The sequence below is a fragment of the Megalobrama amblycephala genome, linkage group LG3 (genome assembly GCF_018812025.1).
Source record: "Megalobrama amblycephala isolate DHTTF-2021 linkage group LG3, ASM1881202v1, whole genome shotgun sequence".
In the NCBI taxonomy this organism is placed as follows: Eukaryota; Metazoa; Chordata; class Actinopteri; order Cypriniformes; family Xenocyprididae; genus Megalobrama; species Megalobrama amblycephala.
In genome coordinates this window covers 12,521,450-12,546,173 of record NC_063046.1, presented here as the reverse complement: position 1 = coordinate 12,546,173, position 24,724 = coordinate 12,521,450, and the positions used below count along the sequence as shown (strand labels likewise).

The 24,724-nt window shown below is 36.4% G+C and overlaps 1 protein-coding gene across 2 annotated transcripts; it reads right to left on the bottom strand.

Moving 5' to 3' along the window:
- Window positions 1-24,662, bottom strand: gba2 (glucosidase, beta (bile acid) 2). Of its 2 annotated transcripts, none has more exons than XM_048183926.1 (17): window positions 24,207-24,662; window positions 22,136-22,386; window positions 18,638-18,729; window positions 18,437-18,552; window positions 14,998-15,216; window positions 13,282-13,521; window positions 12,550-12,806; window positions 10,158-10,283; window positions 9,364-9,548; window positions 7,164-7,268; window positions 6,903-7,010; window positions 6,534-6,685; window positions 6,306-6,412; window positions 5,992-6,134; window positions 5,713-5,828; window positions 854-1,045; window positions 1-766 (listed from the first exon to the last, which is right to left on the bottom strand). In XM_048183926.1, exons 2-17 carry the CDS (start codon window positions 22,324-22,326, stop codon window positions 554-556), a joined length of 2,562 nt encoding a protein of 853 aa, XP_048039883.1. In that variant the 5' UTR covers window positions 22,327-22,386; window positions 24,207-24,662; the 3' UTR covers window positions 1-553. The 2 variants fall into 2 exon arrangements, with proteins under 2 accessions (XP_048039883.1, XP_048039884.1); XM_048183927.1 differs by lacking the exon at window positions 24,207-24,662 and adding an exon at window positions 22,467-22,597.
- Window positions 24,663-24,724: the final 62 nt, after the last annotated feature.

Here is a 24,724-nt window from a genome sequence, read left to right as displayed (position 1 = left end):
TGGCAGTAAACATTCATTCCAATTTACTCAATTATATATCTCTTACAATTCTATAGAATAATGTACAGTACTGACTTGTCAAAGCCTCAGATAGATGATTTATGACACGTACGATGACAGCTATTTAAAAACAAAACAAAAAAACTGTCCTTTCTTCAAGCATTCCCATAACTGAAATAAAAACAAAGTGAAAATTATAAAGAATCATACTCTAACTACTCGATTCAATGACCCTACACACTGTATCATAATGAACAGCATGTCAGTTCACTGAGACCAGGCCTTTACACTTCCATTTGTAAAACTATAATTTACAGCTGCTACACGGAAGGACTGTGGTAAAGCTTATGCAGTTTTTCAGTGGAAAAGTCATTTTTACAAAATAATGGAAATTAGGTTCTGTGTGAATCAACGGCACGATGACGTTGCATCCGAAACTCTTTTACAGTCTTTTAAAGTTCAAAATGCAAGGATTAAGAGGTCACTACTGTATATTATGGAGGCTCGACAGTGCAAGTTCCCTTCAGCAGATTTTTAAGGCTCCAGCTCAGTCCTATCCCACATCTTCATCAGTGGTTTTGTTGTGGTTTGGTCGATTGTTCAGTGCATGCTGCATTGCCCAGATGCTCAGAGGTCTCATATAAGCGAGAGAGCGATAGATGCCTTTCTCGCAATACGCTTCGGGAGTCTGGAAGGCCATTCCCATTCGCTCCCATACAGCACGGTAACAGCCTTCCGCAGTGCGCAGTCCCTCTTCCACCAGGCCCTGGGAGATGCCGAGAGATTTATTAGGAGAAAACTAAACGTTTTGCTTAATCTGAAACCTGATGATATGACCTGAGGTTTGACCTACCTCATGTATCATTGTAGCTGCCAATCCGTACACTACTCCCACCCACACCTCATCTGATTGGACACTGGAACGATCAGGCACACCCTCTGGCCTCATCCCATTCACTGCACCCATCTGCCCGTCTGCAAAGCTCATGACATTGAGGTCAAACACAGACTTCAATGCACTACAAATTTTCTCCTTGGGAAAAGCCTGCACAGAGAAATGGATGTAAAACACAATGCATGTTACGTATTTTCTCTCCAGGACAATTAATCTTCACATGTGAATGACCCATGCTAAACTGATGTATCTGTATTTTGGTAACACTTTACAATTAGGTTTAATTCATTACCATTAGGTATCATGTACTAGCAATGCACAATATTTCTACAGCAATTATTAATCTTTTTATTTCTTTATAGATTTTTAAACATTTCAAGTTGTATAAATTAACATTGAAGGATTAGTTCAATTTCAAATGAAAATTAGTGCAACTCACCCTCCTCAAGCCATCCTAGGTGTTCATCTTTCTGATGAACATAATCTGAGATATTTTAAAATATTTTTTACGTGATGCCAGTTCCGTTTTTTTGAATACGGAAGGCGGTCTGGCGGAAACTAGATATTTTACTTCATAACTTGTTAAATATAGATATTTTTTTACACAAATGCATTGCTTCACTTCAGAAGGCCTTTATTAAGCTCGGATGAGTCAGGATATTTATTAATATATCTTCGATTGTGTTCATCAGAAAGAAGAGAGTCATGTACACCTAGGATGGCTTGAGGGTGAGTAAATCTTGGGCTAATTCTCATTTGAAAGTGAACTAATCCTTTAATGTATTATGAACGACCATGAATTAACAACGAACAATAGCATAATTTGTGTAATATAAATAAATTTACACATAAATATTCACATAGTTGCATCCCAATTCAGAGGCTGCATCATTCGAAGGCAGAATGCATCACAGCAGTGCGACAAAGGCTGTTCCAATTCGAAGGCTCGTACAAATGCGATAGAACAACAGAATTTTTTGAAAGAAAATGCCAGATTACACTTTTAAAATGTATTGGTTTCAACATACTCAAATATGTAACAATACAAATGTAAAAACAAACAAACAAAAAACTTTGAAGCTTCAAATTAAAGGTTCAAATGTTGACATATTTTACCAAGATGCAATTTTATATGTCTTTATTATCTTTATTATGTACATAAATGGACCAAGGAGAACATAAGCCTTTTAAATCCGAGCCCTTCGAAGGATGCAGCCTCTGAACTGGGACACAGCTCTTCCGTTCATCACAGAATCCTGAAAAAGAACTGTATCTCTGTTTTCACAGTTCATTAAACAGCACAACTATTTTCAAATGTGATCATCATAGTATTAATGTATGTTTTTTTGAGCACCAAATCAGCATATTAATGATTTAATGATTTCTGAAGGATCATCAGTGCAAAAAATGCTGTTCTTACTTAGAGTTTTTGTCTTGTTTCTAGTCAAAATATCTTAGATCAAGAAGCATTTTCTTGACAAGTAAAAATTATTTTCTTGTTTTCAGAAAAAATAAGTCAAAATTAAGTGAGTTTTTCCTTAAAACAAGCAAAATAATCTGCCAGAGGGTTAAGTAAAATAATTTTATATCAAACCAAAAATAAGATATATAATCTTGTTTTCAGTCTGGATTAAGATTATTTTACTTACCCCACTGGCAGATTATTTTGCTCGTTTTAAGGAAAAACTCACTTAATTTTGACTTATTTTTTCTGAAAACAAGAAGATAATTTTTACTTGTCAAGAAAATGCTTCTTGATCTAAGAATTTTTAGATATTTGGACTGGAAACAAGACAAAAATTCTAAGTAAGAACAGCATTTTTTGCAGTGTAATGGCTGCTGAAAATTCAGCTGAATTCAGCAAAATACTGTTTTAAATTGTAATAATATTTTACAATATAATTGTTTTACTTAATTTTTGATCAAATAAATGCAGCCATGGTGAGCATAACAGACTTCTTATGTTGAACACTTGTGTAAATTGTTGTTTATATTGAAAGCTGCAGTCTGTAACTTTTTTTTGGTTAAAAAATTATCCAAAATCAATACATAACCAGCCAGTGTCCAAACCATCTCCTTACCTTAGCCCGATTCACAACAGTAAACTTGTAATAATGTTTTCTAATTTGAGTGGTACTGGTGTGTTTCCGCGGGAAATTTGAGCATGAAGATGCTCGTCTTTGCGTCATTACGTCACGTCTGTTTACATAAAGAATGAGTCCCAGCTGGTAGGCTAAATCACATACGAGGATGCTGCAGGTGGTGGATCATTTATAGCCTTTTCTCACAGCAATAATTAAACTTATCATTTTGATGGAAGATTGTATGGTATGACAAATGGACAATTAGAGATTAGACTGTACAGAAATTGAAATCTACAGGTAACGCTAATACACACTAAATACACGTAGTCACGCAATGCTGATGTTGTTAACATTAACAATTTGAACAAAGTATAACAATAATAATAATTTGCACGGTTTGATGTGATATGAGCTAAGCGATCGTTAGATTTAATCACCATTGGTAGCGCGATTTATTGTAAAGCTTTTTTTTCTTAGTTGGTCAGAACAAATGTGGCAGACATATTACTATTCAGACTTTGTCATACTTTGTCAGACTGTCAATCTGTGATTCTGAAGTGCCTGTACTGTATCCACTGGTGCGGTGACCGACAGCCACACATTCTCCACAAAACATTAGATTCATTCGCTCTGAGGAGCCGTTCCAATGCACAACCCACATAAAATGATAATTTCGCAAATAATTGCAATTGTAAGTTTCAAACAGATGGCAACAAAGAGGCAAAACTCACGGACTGCAGCTTTAAATATAAATCAAAACTGTTGTTTATTGTTGGCACATGACACCTAACACATGTATGTTAAGTCATTGAACCGTATTTTAAATATTATCATTATTTCTTATACTAATGAAATCATACAAAAATATAGTTGCAAGCAGCAATTACGGGGCCAAGCACAAAAACAGCACAAGAAGCCAGCCAACATGGCTGTGAGCATTAGACCAACTGCAACAGTGAGCAATTAAAGACCTATTAAGGTCATTTTAGGCAAAAGAGCTGAAAAATGATCAAAAATTAGGATTTAATGGTTCATCACTTTCGACCAATAGGTGGCACTGTGACAAAATTCATGCGGTATGGTCAGAGTGAGGTGACAATGACACTTGCAAAGTTTGGTGTCAATATGTCAAAGCATTGCAGAGATACAGCTTCAAGAGTCCTTTTTGCATCATGTCTCAAATTCGTTGCTCTGGTATACGAAAACGGTTTGACGTATCGACTTGAAATCCATAACTTTTTGTCGGCATGGTCTGAAGATGATACGGTTCAATTTTGGTGAAAATAGCCGATATGGGAAAATTGGATATCATTCGACTCGGCATGATGCCCCAAATCCAACGAGGAAAGTTATGATTTTTGGACAAATCCATCAGAAGTTATAAGCAAAAATAGCCATTTTTCGTATCTCCAGACCAGTAGGTGGCGCTGTGCCGAAACACTGCATGTTGCCTCAGGTCATGCTTGTGATGACATGTACCAAGTTTGGTCTGAATACGATAAAGCGTTGCGGAGATACAGCCTCAAGTCTATTTTCGCAAGCACTACGTACAATTCTTTTGCGTGTTTTTCGAAAACGGTTTGAGAAATCGACTTGAATTCCATAACTTTTTGTCGGCATGGCCTGAAGATGATCTGGTTCAATTTTCGTGAAAATCGGAGTAACAGCCTAGGAGTTCGGAAAAGTAGGTTTTTCAGAAAATTCAAAATGGCGGAAATTTGCTTTGGACACAGATCAGACTGTCCTCTAATGGTGCGTTCACACCGGACGCGAATGAAGCGGTAAGCGCGAGTGATGTACATGTTAAGTCAATGCAAAGACGCGAATTGACATCCTGTGGTGCGATTCGCGCGAATGACGCAGCAAGAAAATTGAGCGATTCGGGCGTTTGACGCGCTTAACGCGTGATTTGCGCGAATCGCGCAAGTTGAAAAATCTGAACTTTGGTGAATTTCCGCGCCGCGTTAACCAATCAGGAGCTTGCTCTAGTAGTGACGTGACGTAGGGAGCTGAGGCAGAAATTCGAAACAACAACGGAGGACAAAATCATCGTCGCTGTACATCTTCATACATTTACAGAAACAGAAATAAAAAGGATCGTGTTTGAAAGAAAGTGAGTGAGGAGGTCGGACAATCTGATAAGTTGTAAAAAACGGTCTTTACTCAATTTGAGCTATATATATATATATATATATATATATATATATATATATATATATATATATATATATATATATATATATATATATACATATTAAGACTACAAGCCAACTAAAGACGACCAATTGAGCTTATACGCTGTAATTTACAATTATTTCCCCACTGACAAGTTGTGTTTATTCAGAGGAAGTGTGCAGAAAGCAGTGGGAGAGTCTGGGATACATAAAGGAGCGGGAGAGCCCCTCTCATGACGCGAATTCGTGTCTGTTGTGAAGGGATTTTCACGCGCGAATGAAGCGAGTAAACTCAAAATGTTCAAGCATCCAACATTTATTCGCGCAAGTCGCGTCTGGTGTGAACGCAGCATAACTGTGTGCCAAATTTCACAACTTTCCCGCAAGCGGTTCTATGGGCTGCCATAGAATCCCAGAGCGGAAGAAGAATAATTAAAAAGAATGCCAACAATAACAATAGGTGCCTCCGCACCTTTGGTGCTTGGTCCCTAATTATTTTAAATGAAAATAAAGTGGTAAAAATCCAAACAAATGTTTGCAAAATCTTTCTCAGGCTGACCTGGTAGTCACCATCCCCAAGTCCAGATGCCCTGAGGAACCAATGGCCTGCACACTGGTCTGACATTACACTGTTGGACAGACTCTGTCCACTGCTGTCATAATTGTAGTATTTGCCTATTAGAGAAAGAGAAAGACATTCCAAATGATACCTCAGTGTAGAAACAAACCTAATGGAAGACTGAACATCCATACTATGAGCATATAAATAGCATGAGAATAGTTTTTAATATGGAATGGAAAAATACATTTAAATAGCACTGTGTATGCTTACACTCACCATTCCACAGGAGTCTGTCAAAGGCCGCACTTCCTCTCTCTAAAATATCTCTGTATCTCTGATAAACAGACTCGCAATTCAGCATACGTGCCATTTTACACATCATGCACACTGACGCAAGCCACAGACCGCCACAGTATGCACTGGAAGTGCAGAAACACAAGGGTTACTTGAGCCGCCACACAGGATATTACAAAACTTATGTCATGATACAGGTTTTTTTTAAATATAATTTAAAAATAAAAATCATAGTTTAAATATTCTGAGAAATTTCATTTAAATAAAATGAAATAAAAAACATCCTAAGCCCCAACCTGGGTCCCGTCACCTTCCATCCATCATATGTCTGGTCTGCATAGCCAGAATTTTCTATCAGCCCATCACCATCCTTATCAAACTTCAACTCTGTTTCCATGACTGTCTGAATAAGCCAGAATATCAGATGTTAAAACACTTGGCGCTTGATAATATGCCTCTACATTCACATAAACAGAAAATATGATGCTATACAAACTACTAAAATATAACACAATACAACTCACTTGGCATATAGGCCACATGTCCTTCAGATACTGCTCATCCTGAGTCAGGTGATAGTCTCGGAACACCTGAAGTACAAACTTCAAGTTCAGATCCTTCCAGTCGGCTGTATCGTGGATCAAGTAAGCATTGACACGAACCCATGGCTCATCGTCTGTTTGAAATCAAAGAGTAGGTTTTATTGAGCTACAATGAGACACTCAAATGTATCTCATAATTAAACATGAAGCTAAATACCTTGTATTTTCCACAAGGAAAAAATTAATATGAGGTTCAAGATGATGACAATTTTAATTTTAGGTGAATTCTCTTTCTGTCTTTGCCACAACCAATATGTGTGAATTCATGGTATCCTATTATGCACAACTGACCAGGGTCTCCAATGTCATGAGGTACCACGGCCCGGGTCTTGACGGGGGAGTACTGTCCATCCATTAGATTTAACCTCTCTGTAGGGTCATGCTGAACGACACTACCAGCTGAATAAAAGAGAGAGAGATTTAAACAAACAGAAAATGCAAAACAGAATGGGAGAGTATCAACAAATTAATTTAAAACACAAAACGTACATTATTACTAATGAATTTAAATGCTGTCATCAATGTTATCAGAAAAATGGAAGCTTAGCTCACCAATATCATACTGCAGACTCAGAGCCAGCTTGGGCCAAAGCATGATGAGAGCGAATGAAGCATAGAAGTGCACATCATACGTGTTATACATCCTGTACTCCTGACCTGGGACCAGACAGTGAGAAACACACAATTGATTTAAACTTAGTGAACTGAGATCTAAAGTATGAAAATTTGTCTGATTAGAACTAGTGTTGTAATAATTAACTATGACTAAAACTATTTAAACAAAACAAAACAATGGCACTGACATATTTTAAAATGTCAGTGTAAGTTGCTTTCAGTTAAAACAGCTCAAACATGCATTTTAGTCTCAGACTAGGCTTAAGCCTCGCCTGTGAAATGTGGGTAAAATTACTAAAACTAAAATAAAAATGTATTAAAGCTATATAGAAATATAAAAAATACTAACAAAAAACTAATAGAAATGACAAAAGCACATAAAAAAATGAATAAGACTAAAACTGAAATAAAAATATATTAAAGCTATGTAGAAATATAATACTTATAAAAACTAATAAAAATAACAAAGCACAACAAAATGACTGACTAAAACTAAAACTGAAATAAAATAAATTAAAGCTATATAGAAATATAAGAATACTGATAAAAAACTATTAAAAATTACAAAAGCACATAATGACTAATACTAAAAAAAATAAAATTGTCCAAAATAAAAATAAATAAAAACTCCATCCGGCTCCGGGGGGTTAATAAAGGCCTTCTGAAGCAAAGCAATGTGTTTGTGTAAGAAAAATAGCATTACTGATGTCGCGTCAGTTACGCTTTTTTAGTCATTTGAATATGGAAGGTGTAGGACGTAGCACAAGCGTTTTCAACTGTGAGAGTTTTACACTTTCTTCGTAAGTTAAATACAGAAGGCAGTCTGGTGGAAGCTAGATATTTTACTTTATAACATGTTAAATATGGATATTTTTCCTACACAAACGCATCGCTTCACTTCAGAAGGCCTTTATTAACCCCTTGGAGCCGGGTGGAGTACGTTTATGATGGATGGATGCACTTTATTGAGCTTCAAACTGGTTGGTCCGGTTCACTGCCATTATGAAGCTTGGATGTGTTAGCATATTTATTAAAGGTGCCATCGAACGTTTTTTTACAAGATGTAATATAAGTCTAAGGTGTCCCCTGAATGTGTCTGTGAAGTTGCAGCTCAAAATACCCCATAGATTTTTTTTAATTCATTTTTTTAACTTCCTATTTTGAGGCATAATTAGAAATGCGCCGATTCAGGCTGCGGCCCCTTTAATTGCTCGCGCTCTCCGCCCCCCCAGAGCTCTCGACTCTATCATTGCATAAACAAAGTTCACACAGCTAATATGACCCTCAAAATGGATCTTTACAAAGTGTTCGTCATGCAGCATGTCTAATCGTGTAAGTATAGTATTTATTTGATGTTTACATTTGATTCTGAATGAGTTTGATAGTGCTCCATGGCTAAAGCTAACATCACACACTGTTGGAGAGATTTATAAAGAATGAAGTTGTGTTTATGAATTATACAGACTGCAAGTGTTTAATAATGAAAATAGCGACGACTCTCTTGTCTCCGTGATTACAGTAATAAACGATGGTAACTTTAACCACATTTAACAGTACATTAGCAACATGCTAACGAAACATTTAGAAAGACAATTTACAAATATCACTAAAAATATCATGTTATCATGGATCATGTCAGTTATTATTGCTCCATCTGCCATTTTTCGCTATTGTTCTTGCTTGCTTACCTAGTCTGATGATTCAGCTGTGCACAGATCCAGACGTTAATACTGGCTGCCCTTGTGTAATGCCTTGAACATGAGCTGGCATATGCAAATATTGGGGTCATACATATTAATGATCCCGACTGTTACGTAACAGTCGGTGTTATGTTGAGATTCGCCTGTTTTTCTGAGGTCTTTAAAACAAATGAGATTTACATAAGAAGGAGGAAACAATGGAGTTTGAGACTCACTGTATGTCATTTCCATGTACTGAACTCTTGTTATTCAACTATGCTGAGGTAAATTCAATTTTCAATTCGATGGCACCTTTAATATAACTCCGACTGTGTTCATCAGAAAGAAGAAAGCCATATAGGATGGCTTGAGGGTGAGTAAAGCTTGGGGTAATTTTCATTTTAAAATGAACTAATCCTTTAAGGTAAATGTTGAAGGTTACAGCCCTACTGTCGTACCCTCAAGGTAAGCGAATCGGCCGTACTCCTTGACAACTTCAGGTTGGGCTGGAAGCCCCCCGTCCTCAGGACGAAGCCCACCGCTGATATCAGCGTCCTCTGGAAGCTCCACCCACACAGTTCCACCATCCACAACAAAGTAGAGCTCATTAAACAGAGCAGATTTATACCAAGACGGAAGAGACCTAGAAGAACACAGTGTTTAGGTCTACCGGTGACTGATAGATTTTAATAAAATGAAACACAAAATTAATCCTGAAATAAATTATTTCACACAACATTTAGTAAATATAGAAAATGTGCTTTGTCCAATGACAAGGCTGTCAGTAAATTTTAAAAATGACACGACAAAGAGTTATGCCAAGCTGGCATGGATATCGCTGATACCGCTAATCTCAAAATGGCCAAACATTAACAAATTAATCAGCCTTACAACTGAAAAGAATAGCTGCCTTATGTTGAAACAAAAGTGGACACTCAGAATTAGGATGCTGCATGTGACTCGGGCAATACCACTCAAAACACACAATTCATTCTATATGAAGTGCACTCAACAGTATGGTGAAACAAAAGAGTAATATGCATAAAATGACATATAAGAGTTGCTCTTGTCTATGCCCAACAGACAAATAGTAGTCAATTCAATTTACAAGAAAGATGACTGCCCGCTTACACACAGTCTTTTGTAAATAATAAGAGTCACACAAATCAGCCGTGAACTTGATTAACTGACAGGGTGTGCTGTTATGCCATCAAGCTTAAATTTTTCAAGGGGAAATGACATTTCTTTTTACCCATCCTGTAGAATCGGCCTCTGCCACTCATCAATGCTCTCCTCCCATTTACTGTAGTGTGTGAGCGCGTAGTGAGACAGAGATGGGGCAGCGTCTCCTTTAGTGCCATAATAACGCGTGTATCTCCTGAAACGAACACCATACACACACGGTTATTATTTCATAGCATCAAAGTGTATCATTTCCTCATCTCAAAATTATATATTGCATAAACGAAATAAAGCATATTTCTAGGACCATTAAGATCTTCATATAACAATTAAGCACATTATTCCCAATTCCCATTATTTTTGTAATGCAACAAAGTCTCATTCTCATTAACACAATGCAAACAAAAGTAATGACATTTTTTTTAATTTGTAGTATTTATGCATCGTTTCCTAGGTTCTCCGAGATTAAACGAATCATCAGTGCTGCTGTTATTTGAATTTGTATGGAGCACAAACTGTGACCCTTCAGAAGTTTCCTGATGTTTTCTGAGCTCATTTATTATTAGCATCTTCCGTTCATGAAGCTTATATCACAGCCTCACCACTTCCTTGTAAAAATCTTTTGAAATCGCTTGACAAGTGCGGTTTCCTTTTGAAACATGAAGCATGAAAAAGACATATCAAAGTGTTTGTGTCTTCATTTAAGACATTAAGTTCTTTTATCAATATTTTTTCTCAATTAAGAGAACTGTAAATCATAAATGCACTCTGTCTACTTTAAAGGGTTAGTTCACCCAAAAATGAAAATTATGTCATTAATGACTCACCCTCATGTCGTTCCAAACCCGTAAGACCTCCGTTCATCTTCGGAACATAGTTTAAGATATTTTAGATTTAGTCCGAGAGCTTTCTGTCCCTCCATTGAAAATGTATGTAAGGTATACTGTCCATGTCCAGAAAGGTAATAAAAACATCATCAAAGTAGTCCATGTGACATCAGTGGGTTAGTTAGAAGTTTTTGAAGCATCAAAAATACATTTTGGTCCAAAAATAACAAAAACTACGACTTTATTCAGCATTGTATTCTCTTCCAGGTCTGTTGTTCATCCGGGTTCATGACTCCTCAGTGAACTGCAGCGCACTGCTGATGTAAGACGCTGCTGACGTGTTATCTGGTGCGCCAGAGTTTCGTTTACAGTCTGAGGGAGACGCACGCTGTATTCAAGCTATTTTTTAAAATGGTGCATAAGTGTGCATGTCGCGGATATCCTAATCACCAAAAACAATGATGTAAAAGTGCATTACCAACGCCGACAGGTGAAAGGATTCAATGGAATCAATTCAGTTGAATCAATTCAATGGAATCAATTCAATGGAAAGGATTCCGGAAGAGAAGACAATGCTGAATAAAGTCGTAGTTTTTGTTATTTTTGGACCAAAATGTATTTTCGATGCTTCAAAAACTTCTAACTAACCCACTGATGTCACATGGACTACTTTGATGACGTTTTTATTACGTTTCTGGACATGGACAGTCTACCGTACATACATTTTCAATGGAGGGACAGAAAGCTCTCGAACTAAATCTAAAATATCTTAAACTGTGTTCCGAAGATGAACGGAGGTCTTACGGGTTTGGAACGACATGAGGGTGAGTCATTAGTGACATAATTTTCATTTTTGGGTGAACTAACCCTTTAAGGACTATACTGGGACATAAAGACATTTATTTGAAATAGAATGTTTTTGTAACAATGTAAAAGTCTTTACTGTCACTTTTGATCAATTTAATGCATCCTTGATGAATAAAAGTATTAATAATAAAAAAAAAACCTTACTGACCTCAAATTTTTGACTTTTGAATAATAGTGTACATGGATCTTTAATCACATCATAGGGTCTTTTAAATGCAATATTAAAAAAAACTTATTTTCTGTTGTGGTTAAACATTCTTGTGCTTGATAAAAATTAAATACCATCTCTGTGACACCCAATTCACACACACACTATAGAACAGAAAGACGTCAGTCTGTACAAGGTAACCTGATCCAAAATGTATAGAGAATGAAAGAAAGATTAGAGAGCAGATCAAAGAACAAACACAAGCAAGTTTTGTGTCACCATATGTTGGAAACGCCGAAAATAATCCACTTTTTTTTTTAATCATTAAAATATTTATACATCATGGTCTAATTCATCTGGATTCTCTGACCTGAAATAATTTCCCCCTGCACAACTTAATGCTGCTGTTTGCATTAAAAATTTACAGTTGTTCACTTCTCGGAAAACAGGCCAAATATTTTGATGACTCATGGTGCTCTGCACTATTTTTTGTCCAATCAAATGCTCTCTAGAATGAGAATCTCCCTCCCACTGAAAGCCAGCCAGCAAGTAGCAAATAATGTATGTATTTATAAGCTCCATGAAAGGAAGAGATTTATCATTTGTTCATATACACATACCTGACATATATTCTCTCTCTGGAGCCAAATGTGATTTTAGGCATATCCCAGGCCAAGCTGAACTCCACACTGTTGTGATTGTTAGCAGGCACCGAGCAGCTCACAGCCAGGGCTGCCGCCACTTCCTCCCCTTTCTGTGTGGGTGTGCTGGAGTCCATAGGCGAGTTGAGCCGTCCATCGGTCATGAGGTCACTCCACAGAGCACTACAGGTTCCCTTTGGGCTAAACGCTGTCTGGTGACTGATCTCTCGGTCAGACTGAGGGGAAGCACAACAACAGTCTCAAAACCTAGTGAGCTACCTAGCTAGATTTTAAAGGAGAATTCACCATCACCATTTTAATTCTGTCATAATTTAATGCCATTACAAACCTGTATGTCTTCAGTGGAACATAAAATATAGTTTGAAGAATGTTTAATATATAAAATGACAGTCAGTAGGGTCCAAATTAACATTGGACTCCACTGACTTTCAAAAACACTTATATATTTTTTTGTGTATGTGTTTCACAGCAGAATGAAATGCAATCAACAGTAATCAACAGCTTAAGCTGTCTTTAACATGTCTTTCACATTTATAATACTCTTATTTGCACAGGAAAAAGGGAGCTCACATAGTACAGCGAGCTGATGGTGGAACCTGTTTGGCATGATTCTTTTGTCTGTGAGGAGTTGTTTTCCTGCATTTACTACAAGCAAAACCTGGTGCTTATAGATTTACACTGATGCATTACCTTTTCTCTTGCAGCTATACACAGAGTGTAAGGGTTGACAGGCGTCTGGTGATGCAGTAAAACCCCAGACACAGATTCTCCCTCTTTTTCAAGGTGAAATGGTTCATTCCAGTGGCCCCCACTCTTATCGTCTTCATGGCCTGACCCATTAACCATCGTGAACATTATGGAAACATCAAGAGCGTAGTCGTTCTTATTCTCAATGTCCCACACAAACACAGCCACAGGAAGACTGGAGTCCTGAGAAAGACAAAAAGAGATTCGTTTTGAAGCTGCAAATTTGGTGGATTCAAATTTGAAAACAAAACTCACAACATTTTTATGTATGTATTTCACATTATTACTGAAAAAGAAATTAGTTTTGAAACAGCAAATTTCATCTACTACAATATATATTAAAAAAATCCACTTTTTATATATTTTAAAGGTGCCCTAGAATCAAAAATTGAATTTACCTTGGCATAGTTGAATAACAAGAGTTCAGTACATGGAAAAGACATACGTTGAGTTTCAAACTCCATTGTTTCCTCCTTCTTATATAAATCTCATTTGATTAAAAGACCTCCAGAAAACAGGCGAATCTCAACATAACACTGACTGTTACGTAACAGTGGGGATCATTAATATGTACGCCCCCAAATTTGCATATGCCAGCCCATGATCAAGGCATTACACAAGGGCAGCCAGTATTAACGTCTGGATCTGTGCACAGCTGAATCATCAGACTAGTTAAGCAAGCAAGAACAATAGCGAAAAATGGCAGATGGAGCGATAATAACTGACATGATCCATGATAACATGATATTTTTAGTGATATTTGTAAACTGTCTTTCTAAATGTTTCGTTAGCATGTTGCTAATGTACTGTTAAATGTGGTTAAAGTTACCATCGTTTCTTACTGTATTCGTGGAGACAAGAGAGCGGTCACTATTTTTAAACTTGCAGTCTGAATAATTCAAAACTTCACAACTTCAATCTTTGTAAATCTCTCCAACAGTGTAGCATTAGCCCGTTAGCCACAGAGCATAAAGCCTCAAACTCATTCAGAATCAAATGTAAACATCCAAATAAATACTATACTCACATGATCCGACGCATGCATGCAGCATGAATGATGGACATCTTGTAAAGATCCATTTGAGGGTTATATTAGCTGTGTGAACTTTGTTTATGCTCTGTTTAACTGCACTTATAGTCGAGAGCTCGGGGGGCAGGGAGCGCGAGATTTAAAGGGGCCGCGCAGCCTGAATCGGTGCATAGTTAATGATGCCCCAAAATAGGCAGTTAAAAAAATTAATAAAAAAAAAATCTATGGGGTATTTTGAGCTGAAACTTCACAGACACATTCAGGGGACACCTTAGACTTATATTACATCTTGTGAAAGAACGTTCTAGGGCACCTTTAAACTTAAACTCATTCCTGTAATGGCGAAGCTGAATTTTCAGCAGCCATTACTCCAATCTTTAGTGTCACATGACCTTTCAGAAATATTTTCTAATATGCTGATTTGGTGCTCAATAATTTACTTCAGTATTATCAATGTTGAAAACAGTTGTGCTGCTTACAAAGTGTGATACATTTATTTCAGGATTCTTTGACGAACAGAAAAGAGCAGCATTTATTTAATACAGAAATTTGTAGTATAATAAATGCTTCTATTGTCACTTTTAATAAGTCGTTGTTGAATGAGTGTGTGTGTACAATGTGCTTGTCACCTTGTAGTCGTGAGGGATGACAGGTGACACCTGCCTGCAGGTGAGAGTGACGTTCTGGCCAGGCAGGTGGTAGATGGTCCAGGCTCGTGGGTACAGGGCATGGTAAAAGGCGTATTCACCACAATAACCCCAGTTCCAACCATGAAGAGTTGGGGGTCGTTCTGTGGACAACACCTGCTGGTATACTGTCTGACCCCCCCTGCGCAGACATACTGTAAACTAGGAGATAAAGACAGTTAAAACAGACTTAAAATGGGTGAAGGAGAGATCTGAACACCTGCATATATAACAACATACACTTGCCCATAACCCACTGATGTCACATGGATTACATACCAAAAGACTAATTGATTTACTCATTTTTCAGAGTCATAATGAATACAAAATACTAGTTAATACACCTATATTTAGACATACACTACCGTTCAAGAGATTGGGGTCTGTAAGATTTTTTTAACTGTTTTTGAAAAAAATGCTCACCAAGGCTGCATTTGTTTGATCAAAAATACAGTAAAAATCAAACATAATATTGTGAAATATGGCAAAGTTTATTTTTCAGCTGTCATTGCTCCAGTCTTCAATGTCACATGATCCTTCAGAAATCATTCTTATATGGTGATTTCATGATCAAGAAACATTTATTATCAATGCTGAAAACAACTGAGCATCTCAATATTGATGTGGAAACCATGGCACATTTTTTTTCATGATTCTTTGATGAATAGAAAGTACTAAAGAACAGCATTTATTTGGAATATTAAAAAAAAAAAAAAAAAAAAAAAACCATTATAAATGTCTTTACTGTCACTTTTGATCAATTGAATGCATCCTTGCTAAAATTTATATATATGTATATATATATATATATATATATAAAACATAAAAAATACATTATTAAAGGTGCCATCGAATTGAAAATTGAATTTACCTCGGCAAGGAAATGACATACAGTGAGTCTCAAACACCATTGTTTCCTCCTTCTTATATAAATCTCATTTGTTTAAAAGACCTCTGAAGAACAGACGAATCTCAACATAACACCTACTGTTACATAACAGTCGGGGTGTACGCCCCCAATATTTGCATATGCCAGCCCATGATTGAGGCATTACACAAGGGCAGCCAGTATTAACGTCTGGATCTGTGCACAGCTGAATCATCAGGCTAGGTAAGCAAGCAAGGACAACAGCGAAAAATGGCAGATGGAGCAATAATAACTGACATGATAACATGATATTTTTAGTGATATTTGTAAATTGTCTTTCTAAATGTTTCGTTAGCATGTTGCTAATGTACTGTTAAATGTGGTTAAAGTTACCATCGTTTCTTACTGTATTCACGGAGACAACAGCCATCATTATTTTCATTATTAAACACTTGCAGTCTGTATAATTCATAAACACAACTTCATTCTTTATAAATCTCTCCAACAGTGTGTAATGTTAGCTTTAGCCACGGAGCACTATCAAACTCATTCAGAATCAAATGTAAACATCCAAATAAATACTATACTTACGCGATTAGACATGCTGCATTACGAACACTTTGTAAAGATCCATTTTGAGGGTTATATTAGCTGTGTGAACTTTGTTTATGCAGTGATAGAGTCGAGAGCTCTGGGGGGGCGGAGAGCGCGAGCAATTAAAGGGGCCACAGCCTGAATCGGCGCATTTCTAATTATGCCTCAAAATAGGCAGTTAAAAAAATTAATTTAAAAAAATATATGGGGTATTTTGAGCTGCAACTTCACAGACACATTCAGGGGACACCTTAGACTTATATTACATCTTGTAAAAAAACGTTCGATGGCACCTTTAAGCTTCCTGCCATTATTTCTGTCTGCAACAAATTCAGAGAAATGCAGTTTAAAGGGATAGTTCACCCAAAAATGAAAATTTGATGTTTATCTGCTTACCCCCAGAGCATCCAAGATGTAGGTGTCTTTGTTTCTTCAGTAGAACACAAATGATGATTTTTAACTCCAACCGTTGCTGTCTGTCAGTCAAATAATGCTAGTGGATGGGAACTTCTATAATAAGAGTAAATAAAACTTGCTTAGACAAGTCCAAATTAAACCCTGCAGCTCGTGACGATACATTGATGTCCTAAGACAAGAAACGATCGGTTTGTGCGAGAAACCCAACAGTATTTATATAATTTTTTACCTCTAATACACCACTATGTCCAACGGCATTCATCATTCGATTCGTTTGGTCTGATCGCGCTCTGACAATGGCAGTGATGTCTCGCTCTCATTGAAGTATATGCGCGAGACATCACTGCCGCTGTCAGAGCGCGATCAGACCAAACTAATCGAGTGATGAAGGCAGTTGGACATAGTGGTGTATTAGAGGTAAAAAATTATATAAATACTGTTCGGTTTCTCACACAAACCGATCGTTTCGTGTCTTAAGACATCAATGTGTTGTCACGAGCCGCAGGGTTTAATTTGGATTTGTCTGTCGTGTTTTATTTACTCTTATAGTCCAAGTTCCCGCTGACTTGCATTATACCACTGACAGACGGCAGCGGTTGCAGTTAAAAATCATCATTTGTGTTCTACTGAAGAAACAAAGACACCTACATCTTGGATGCGCTGGGGGTAAGCAGATAAACATCAAATTTTCATTTTTGGGTGAACTATCCCTTTAATATAGCACACCGGGCTTATGTGTCACCATATACATGAAGTAAATTTAACCAACAGGTGTCATTTAATTGTATGAAGTGCAAAGATTCTCTTGGTACTTTTTTCCATTGTCTGTGGGAATGTAATAAGATAAAACATTTTTGGTGTTTAATTTGCAAGGCCCTCTCAGACATATGTAAAGTAATAGTTCAAGCCTCACCTTCTATGTGTTTACTTGGTATTTTACCACCTCCTTTTGAGGAACACAAAGATGTTGTTCACCCCTTGTTGATGTTGGCAAGGAAGGCCATTATGAATAAATGGGTTGGAGATAACCCCCCACTGTATAGGGATTGGTTAGCTATGATAAAGGATCTTATATCTTTGGAAAAACTTAGGTTCCATCTCATGGGTAAAATATGGAAAGAACCAGTGAAGTCTCTAGGGATTATTGAAGATTCCAGTATATACCCATAAGGGGAAAATTGTTAATTTTAATAATAAATAATAATTTTTAATAATAAATACATTTATATTTCCCTGTTTATTTGGCTATTTATATATATGCTAATGTAAATTGGATATGTTTTCTTTTCCCTCCATTGTGTTATAAAGGACATACTGCATATGTACCCCCCCCCCCCCCTCCCCTCCCTCCCTGTTTAATTTTGTTATGTTTATGGTTGTGTGTAGTGCTGGTTGTTCATGATGTGTGCAATTAAAAAATAAATAAAAAATAAAATGTAAAAAATAAAATAAAATAAAAATCTTACTGACTTTAAACTTTTGAATGGTAGTATGGCTTTTTACCTGGTTAGCAATAACGGTTTTGTAGTGGTACATTCCGGGATTTAGTTGCCACCGGCAGAAATCCCCCCTCCATCCACGTGTGATACTGCCTCCCCCAATGCCACCAAGAGGAGCACCTGCACGAAAAACATCCTCCATTACATTGAGTCATTTTAAGAGTTCTGTTATTGCTTTGATACTTCTGTTTGTCTTTGCCCTTACCATAAATTTGGTTCAGTGGTAAAGCCCTAAACATATCAATAAAAGGAGCCTTCTTCTCAACCTGGGTCTTTTTGTACCACCATCTCAGATACCTGCTCAGACAAACATAAAGCAAGGAGAAATTTACAAAACTGACCTTTCTCTCTGTAATACACACAAACAGTCTTTAAGTGATATTAATGTACAGTGAAGATGGGTAACTGAGACTTTGTTGAATATAGTGACATGTATCTATGTGTATAAATCACAATTCAACTTCTTAAAGGTGCAGTAAGCAATTTCTGAAAAACTCAGTTGAAAGTGGCTCAGACCGAGCAGCACCACAATAAACTCGAAGCCAATCAGCAATAGGAGGCGTATACATTCATAATGGTGGAGGAGAGAGAGTGAACAAGAGGGGGTTTTGATTAAAGACTGTAGAAAGAGACATGGCTGAGTGACATTACAAAAAAGAAAAGACTTAAAGGGTTAGTTCACCCAAAAATGAAAATAATGTCATTTATTACTCACCCTCATGCCGCTCCACACCCGTAAGACCTTCGCTCATCTTCGGAACACAAATTAAGATATTGTTGATGAAATCCGATGGCTCAGTGAGGCCTGCATAGACAGCAATGACATTTCCTCTCTCAAGATCCATAAAGGTACTGAAAACATATTTAAATCAGTTCATGTGAGTACAGTGGTTCAATATTAATATTATAAAGCAACGAGAGTATTTTTTGTGCGCCAAAAAAACAAAATAACGACTTTTTAACAATATATAGTGATGGCCGATTTCAAAACACCGCTTCGGAGCGTTATGAATGAGTCGAATTAGTGATTTGGATCGCGTATCAAAAAGCCAAACTGCTGAAATCACGTGACTTTGGCGCTCCGAACCGCCGATTTGATTCGTAAAGCTCCGAAGCTTCATGAAGCAGTGTTTTGAAATCGGCCATCACTAGATATTGTTAAAAATGTGTTTATTTTTTGTGCACAAAAAAAAAAAAAAAAATCTCGTCGCTTTATAATATTAATATTGAACCACTGTACTCACATGAACTGATTTAAATATGTTTTTATTACATTAATGGATCTTGACAGAGGAAGTACCATTGCTGTCTATGCAGGCCTCGCTAAGCCATCGGATTTCATCAAAAATCTTAATTTGTTTTCCGAAGATAAAGATATTTTCATTTTTGGGTGAACTAACCCTTTAAGCAGGAAGGCCTGAAAATGGAGTGTGTGCTGAATTTGAGTGTGTGCTGCTGAAAACTCTTGCTTGTATATACTAGTGTATGTCATTTTTTGTACTTCCTTGTCATTCGTTCATCATCTTCGCTTTATTTTTCATGAAGTTTTATTTTGCTTTGCTTCTGCTATGATAAAGAGATATTGCCTCTTGCAATGAAGGAAGGGGAGTGTTTGTTTGGGTTGATTTCAAAGATCAAGTGTTCAACAATGATTCTCAGATCAAAAGTCAGTCCTAATGATTAACCTCTCTCACATATACAACATTTCCGTTAAGTCACTCTCAAACCACTCCATCCAACTCATTCCTTTCTGTCTCCCTCATTATCCCGCTATAATGCACACGCAGCTGTTTTCAGTCGTCGCACTCAGCACAACAGCGCTTAGAAACAGAGACTGATTCACACAAACATAACAGGGCAGATGGCATTATGGGAAAGACGGAAAAAGCTGTCAACTGTCTCTGTTTTTCTTTCCATTGTCTGTTCATTGCTGATGTTATTTTATATATTTTCGCATTAAAAATGTGCAACCTTCACCTACTATGAAGGGTTAGCTGTGGCTCTATGCTAGTATGGACTGTGATTACTCAATCAAGTGTGGTGAAGACTAAGCAACATGAATACAGTCTTTACATACTGAAGCAGAGTTGCTGAAACGCACAATAAAGATTTATAAAGCTCATGGCAGTTTTTGTGTCAGTCATTAACGTGGAATAAAACACCACACAGGGACAATATTGACTGATACAGACAATGATTAACCAGCTTCAGTGGAAAATTCCATGCAGCAATAGCTTGATGTTGAAGAAAAATTAATAGTGTCAAACAACAGTGTCTAAACCCAAGCTAAAAGTGATCAAGCTGTTTATTGCAAGACCATTCTTGAGGAAGAGAGGAACTTCATAGAAATGTATTAGTTACAATGTAACAGTCTAACTAGTCAGAGAGGAATAACAGCCTCACCTGGCACAGGTAAATAGGGGTCGATTCTAAAGATTTCATTACTCACGTCAATCACAGTGCTGATCGCCTGCATAATTAAAGGGTTAGTTCACCAAAAAAAAATAAATAAATAAATAAAAAATGATGTCATTAATTACTCACCGAAGGTCTTACGTACGGCAGAGGATTAGGGCCAAACAATAATAAAAAAAAATAAAACCATCTCGAGATTAAAGTTGTTAAATTTCGAGAAAAAACTGGTTAAATTTCGAGAAAAAAGTCGAAATAAAATGTTGAGAATAAAGTAATTAAATTACGAGAAAAAAGTCGTTAAATTACGAGAACAAATTCGTTAAATTATGAGAAAAATGTGGTTAAATTTCGAGAAAAAAGTTGAGATAAAATGTTGAGAATAAACTCATTAAATTATGAGAATAAAGTCATTAAATTAGGAGAAAAAAGGCAAGATAAAATGTTGAGAATAAACTCATTAAATTATGAGAATAAAGTAATTAAATTAGGAGAAAAAAGACGTTAAATTGAGAACAAATTCGTAATTTAACTAATTTGTTCTCGTAATTTAATGACTTTTTTCTCATAATTTAATTACTTTATTCTCAACATTTTATCTCGACTTTTTTCTCGAAATTTAACGACATTTTTCTTATAATTTAACGAATTTGTTCTCGTAATTTAACGACTTTTTTCTCGTATTTTAATGACTTTATTCTCAACATTTTATCTTGACATTTTTCTTGTAATTTAACGACTTTTTTCTCGTAATTTAATGACTTTATTCTCAACATTCTATTTCGACTTTTTTCTCGAAATTTAACAACTTTAATCTCGAGATGGTTTTATTTTTTTATTATTGCTTGGCCCTAATCCTCTTCCATACTTACGGGTGTGGAACAACATGAGGGCGAGTAATAAATGACAGAATTTTGGGGTGAACTAACCCTTTAACTAGTATGTGAGATGCAATAAACAGAATGAGTTGTCCTCTTTTTATAAAGATGTTATCAATTACCTTAAAACACTGGTTGATTAAAGCTGGCTAATAAGAACCAAGTGGAGAAGGGTTTAGCAGAAGGGAATGTAAACATGTCAAAATAGAACCACTTAACAACATTTCCTGTTCCTATTTCAACTATATAAGCCTTTGAGATATATAGAATGGTCTATTTTAACAGCCTATGATGTGAAGAAAATAGTCTATTCTTTAGTAAATTGTGCTTACTATAGTTGAAGCGAGAAAAAACAGATGAATGAACAAGTAAATCTGGGGATCCTCTACTGAAATATGTATTGTTAAACATACCTGACACCTAAAGAAAGATGCATAATCATGTTGGATATCGAGACATCTTTGGCTTGAAATGGTTTCCGCTTCTCTTTGAACTCGTGTGCCAGACAGATCCGCCATCCATCCTTGGGGACACCAAATCCTGTTTCTGTAGAAACGTACCGGCTCATCAGCTCGGCTAGAGATGTCCTGTCATTTAAATCCATAGTCCAAAGCTCTCAGATCACCAGACCAAACGAGAAGTGTAAAGATCGGCTCTCTAAATCCTTTAAAAAATGCAAAATAGATAGAAGTGTTAATCCATATAGGCTATTCCATTTATTTAAAGGCAAAAGCACTAAACAACCTTGATTTGACGCATGATGAATCTAGAAATGACATCTTTCCTACTGCGTTGTGCAGGTAAGAGCTGAGATCACGTTTGATCTGCTTGCACAGGCAGGTAATCTACATACGAACACAAAGTTCACCTGTCACCAGGGTGACGGAACGACAGAGTTCAACTGCCAGCAACAACCATGTTCTTGGGGATGTAATCTGATCCCTTACTGTTCAATTAACTAACAAACCTTGCCCTTTCCTTCATTTCACCCTTACTTCAGGCAAATGTAACCTTTTCCGTCTGGTACAATTCACCTGGCCAAATTAATAACATGTCTGCACACCCTAAGCCTGTCTTGAGATTCTCGACTGCACTTAACACTTAAAATCATTCAATGTCATGACATAACCTACATATACCCATATATATATATATATATATATATATATATATATATATATATATATATATATATATATATATATATATATATATATATAAATGAAGACTTCAGATGCAAAAGCCTCTAAGTGTATCTTTACACACAAAGGCATATAGCATGGGTCTATTATATGTATACTTTCACACATTATTCGGCTCTATTTTAGAAAACTTGATGATTATATAATCAAAATATGCGTTTCAGTGCTGATAAAAGAACTGAAATCGAATGCATTTCTGATTTATGTTTCTGTCGCTGCATGATGAGAATACAGTTTAAATATGCAACATCGCTGGATAATGAATGCATAACAGCGAACAAATGGATATAAACTAATGCAAATGAATGGTAACAATCGTGACATTAAACAGTTGGTGTTTTTGTCACATTGTTTTAACCGCTTGAGGTACTACTAATGTTAGCATCCTCTCAGTAACGAAAATGCTTTGGGGAAATGTATCGGAGTAAAAGTAAAAGTTGACAGAAATATAAAAACTCAAGTAAAGTACAGATTCTCCCAAAAAATACTTAAGTACTTCATTACATTACACCACTGGTCTTCATATATTAAAATGAGTTATTATTATGTTATTAATTTGGCCAGGTGAATAGTCCAAAGCTCTCAGATCACCAGTCCGAACCAGAAGTGTAAAGATCGGCTCCCTAAATCCTTTAAAAAATGCAAAATAGATAAAAGCGTTAATCAATATAGGCTACTCCCTTTATTTAAAGGCTAAAGCAATAAACAACCTTGATTTGACACATGATGAAAATAGATGAAAAAGCTCTGTCCCATATTTTATCCGTGATTTCTCACCTTTACAAAATAACAGAACATTCCTTAAACCTCTGACATTTTTTTCTTTTTCTTTTTTTTTTTTTTTGTAATCATGATTCTTTTCTGCTGTAGTTTTCCATTCATTTTTTACACTTTTGTTAATTTTTTATTTACTGTATTTAAACATGTCCCAAACTCTGGTCAGTGTTGTAAAAATTGTATAGGCTACAGCTCATATAAAAATAAGATCAATTGATATTATTAGGCCTACCTTAGACACACAATCATCCTGTTTGTTTTACTTTTAAAAATAGTAAAACTTCATTTTCGGCCTATTTAGGAAACGGAGCACCTTTACAGAATCGGGCAAGTCACATTCAATGAAAGATCTATTGCAATATTGTCCAATAATGCTTCTGAACCTCATCGCCTCTTTCTAAACTTCTGGTTACTTGTCATATTTGCTTTTTAGACTTCCATATGCATAATTAATGTCTTTCCCATTGTTATCTAACCCACAATGTACAATGTAAATCTCTCTTACCCTTGCCTGCGCATCAGTGGCGAGCTGCACTTGTTTTGACGCTCGCCAGCATGACCGTGTCAGAAGAGCCACCCGGTGTCCCTGCGGCTGCTGCTGTTCCACCTTTTTACGGCTGGATCTTGGGAAAATGTTTCAAAGTGAACAGCAAAAGCTAATTTTATATACGAAAAGCATACATTTAGCATTCATAAGACGGTAAAGAACACATATTCTTATGCAGAACAGCGAATCGCCATCTCTTAAAAATGAACTGGTCAAAGTCCGAGATCAATTCCCAGTGATAATGCAGTACAGTAGGGCCTTCTGTTGGCTTAAACCATTGAGCACACACTCGGGGGAGCGACTTCCAGCAGTGTCGTCATCTCAGTATTTGACAAAGAAACATACACCTAGTTCTGTATATATATATTGTCTCAAAAGCCATCACTTGACTATTAAAACAACTAAACGTTACGTTTTCCTTATCAGTTTTGTTTTGATGAAAACCGACCACCCCTTTTTATCTTTGGTTTGGAACG

Coding starts and splice junctions, on each gene's coding strand:
- gba2 (XM_048183926.1), bottom strand. CDS start 22,326: ATGGATTTAAATGACAGGACATCTCTAGCCGAGCTGATGAGCCGGTAC. Junction 12,807..13,281: donor GTATAGCTGCAAGAGAAAAG/GTAATGCATCAG, acceptor GCTTCCCCTCAG/TCTGACCGAGAGATCAGTCA. Junction 767..853: donor CAGCTACAATGATACATGAG/GTAGGTCAAACC, acceptor GGCATCTCCCAG/GGCCTGGTGGAAGAGGGACT.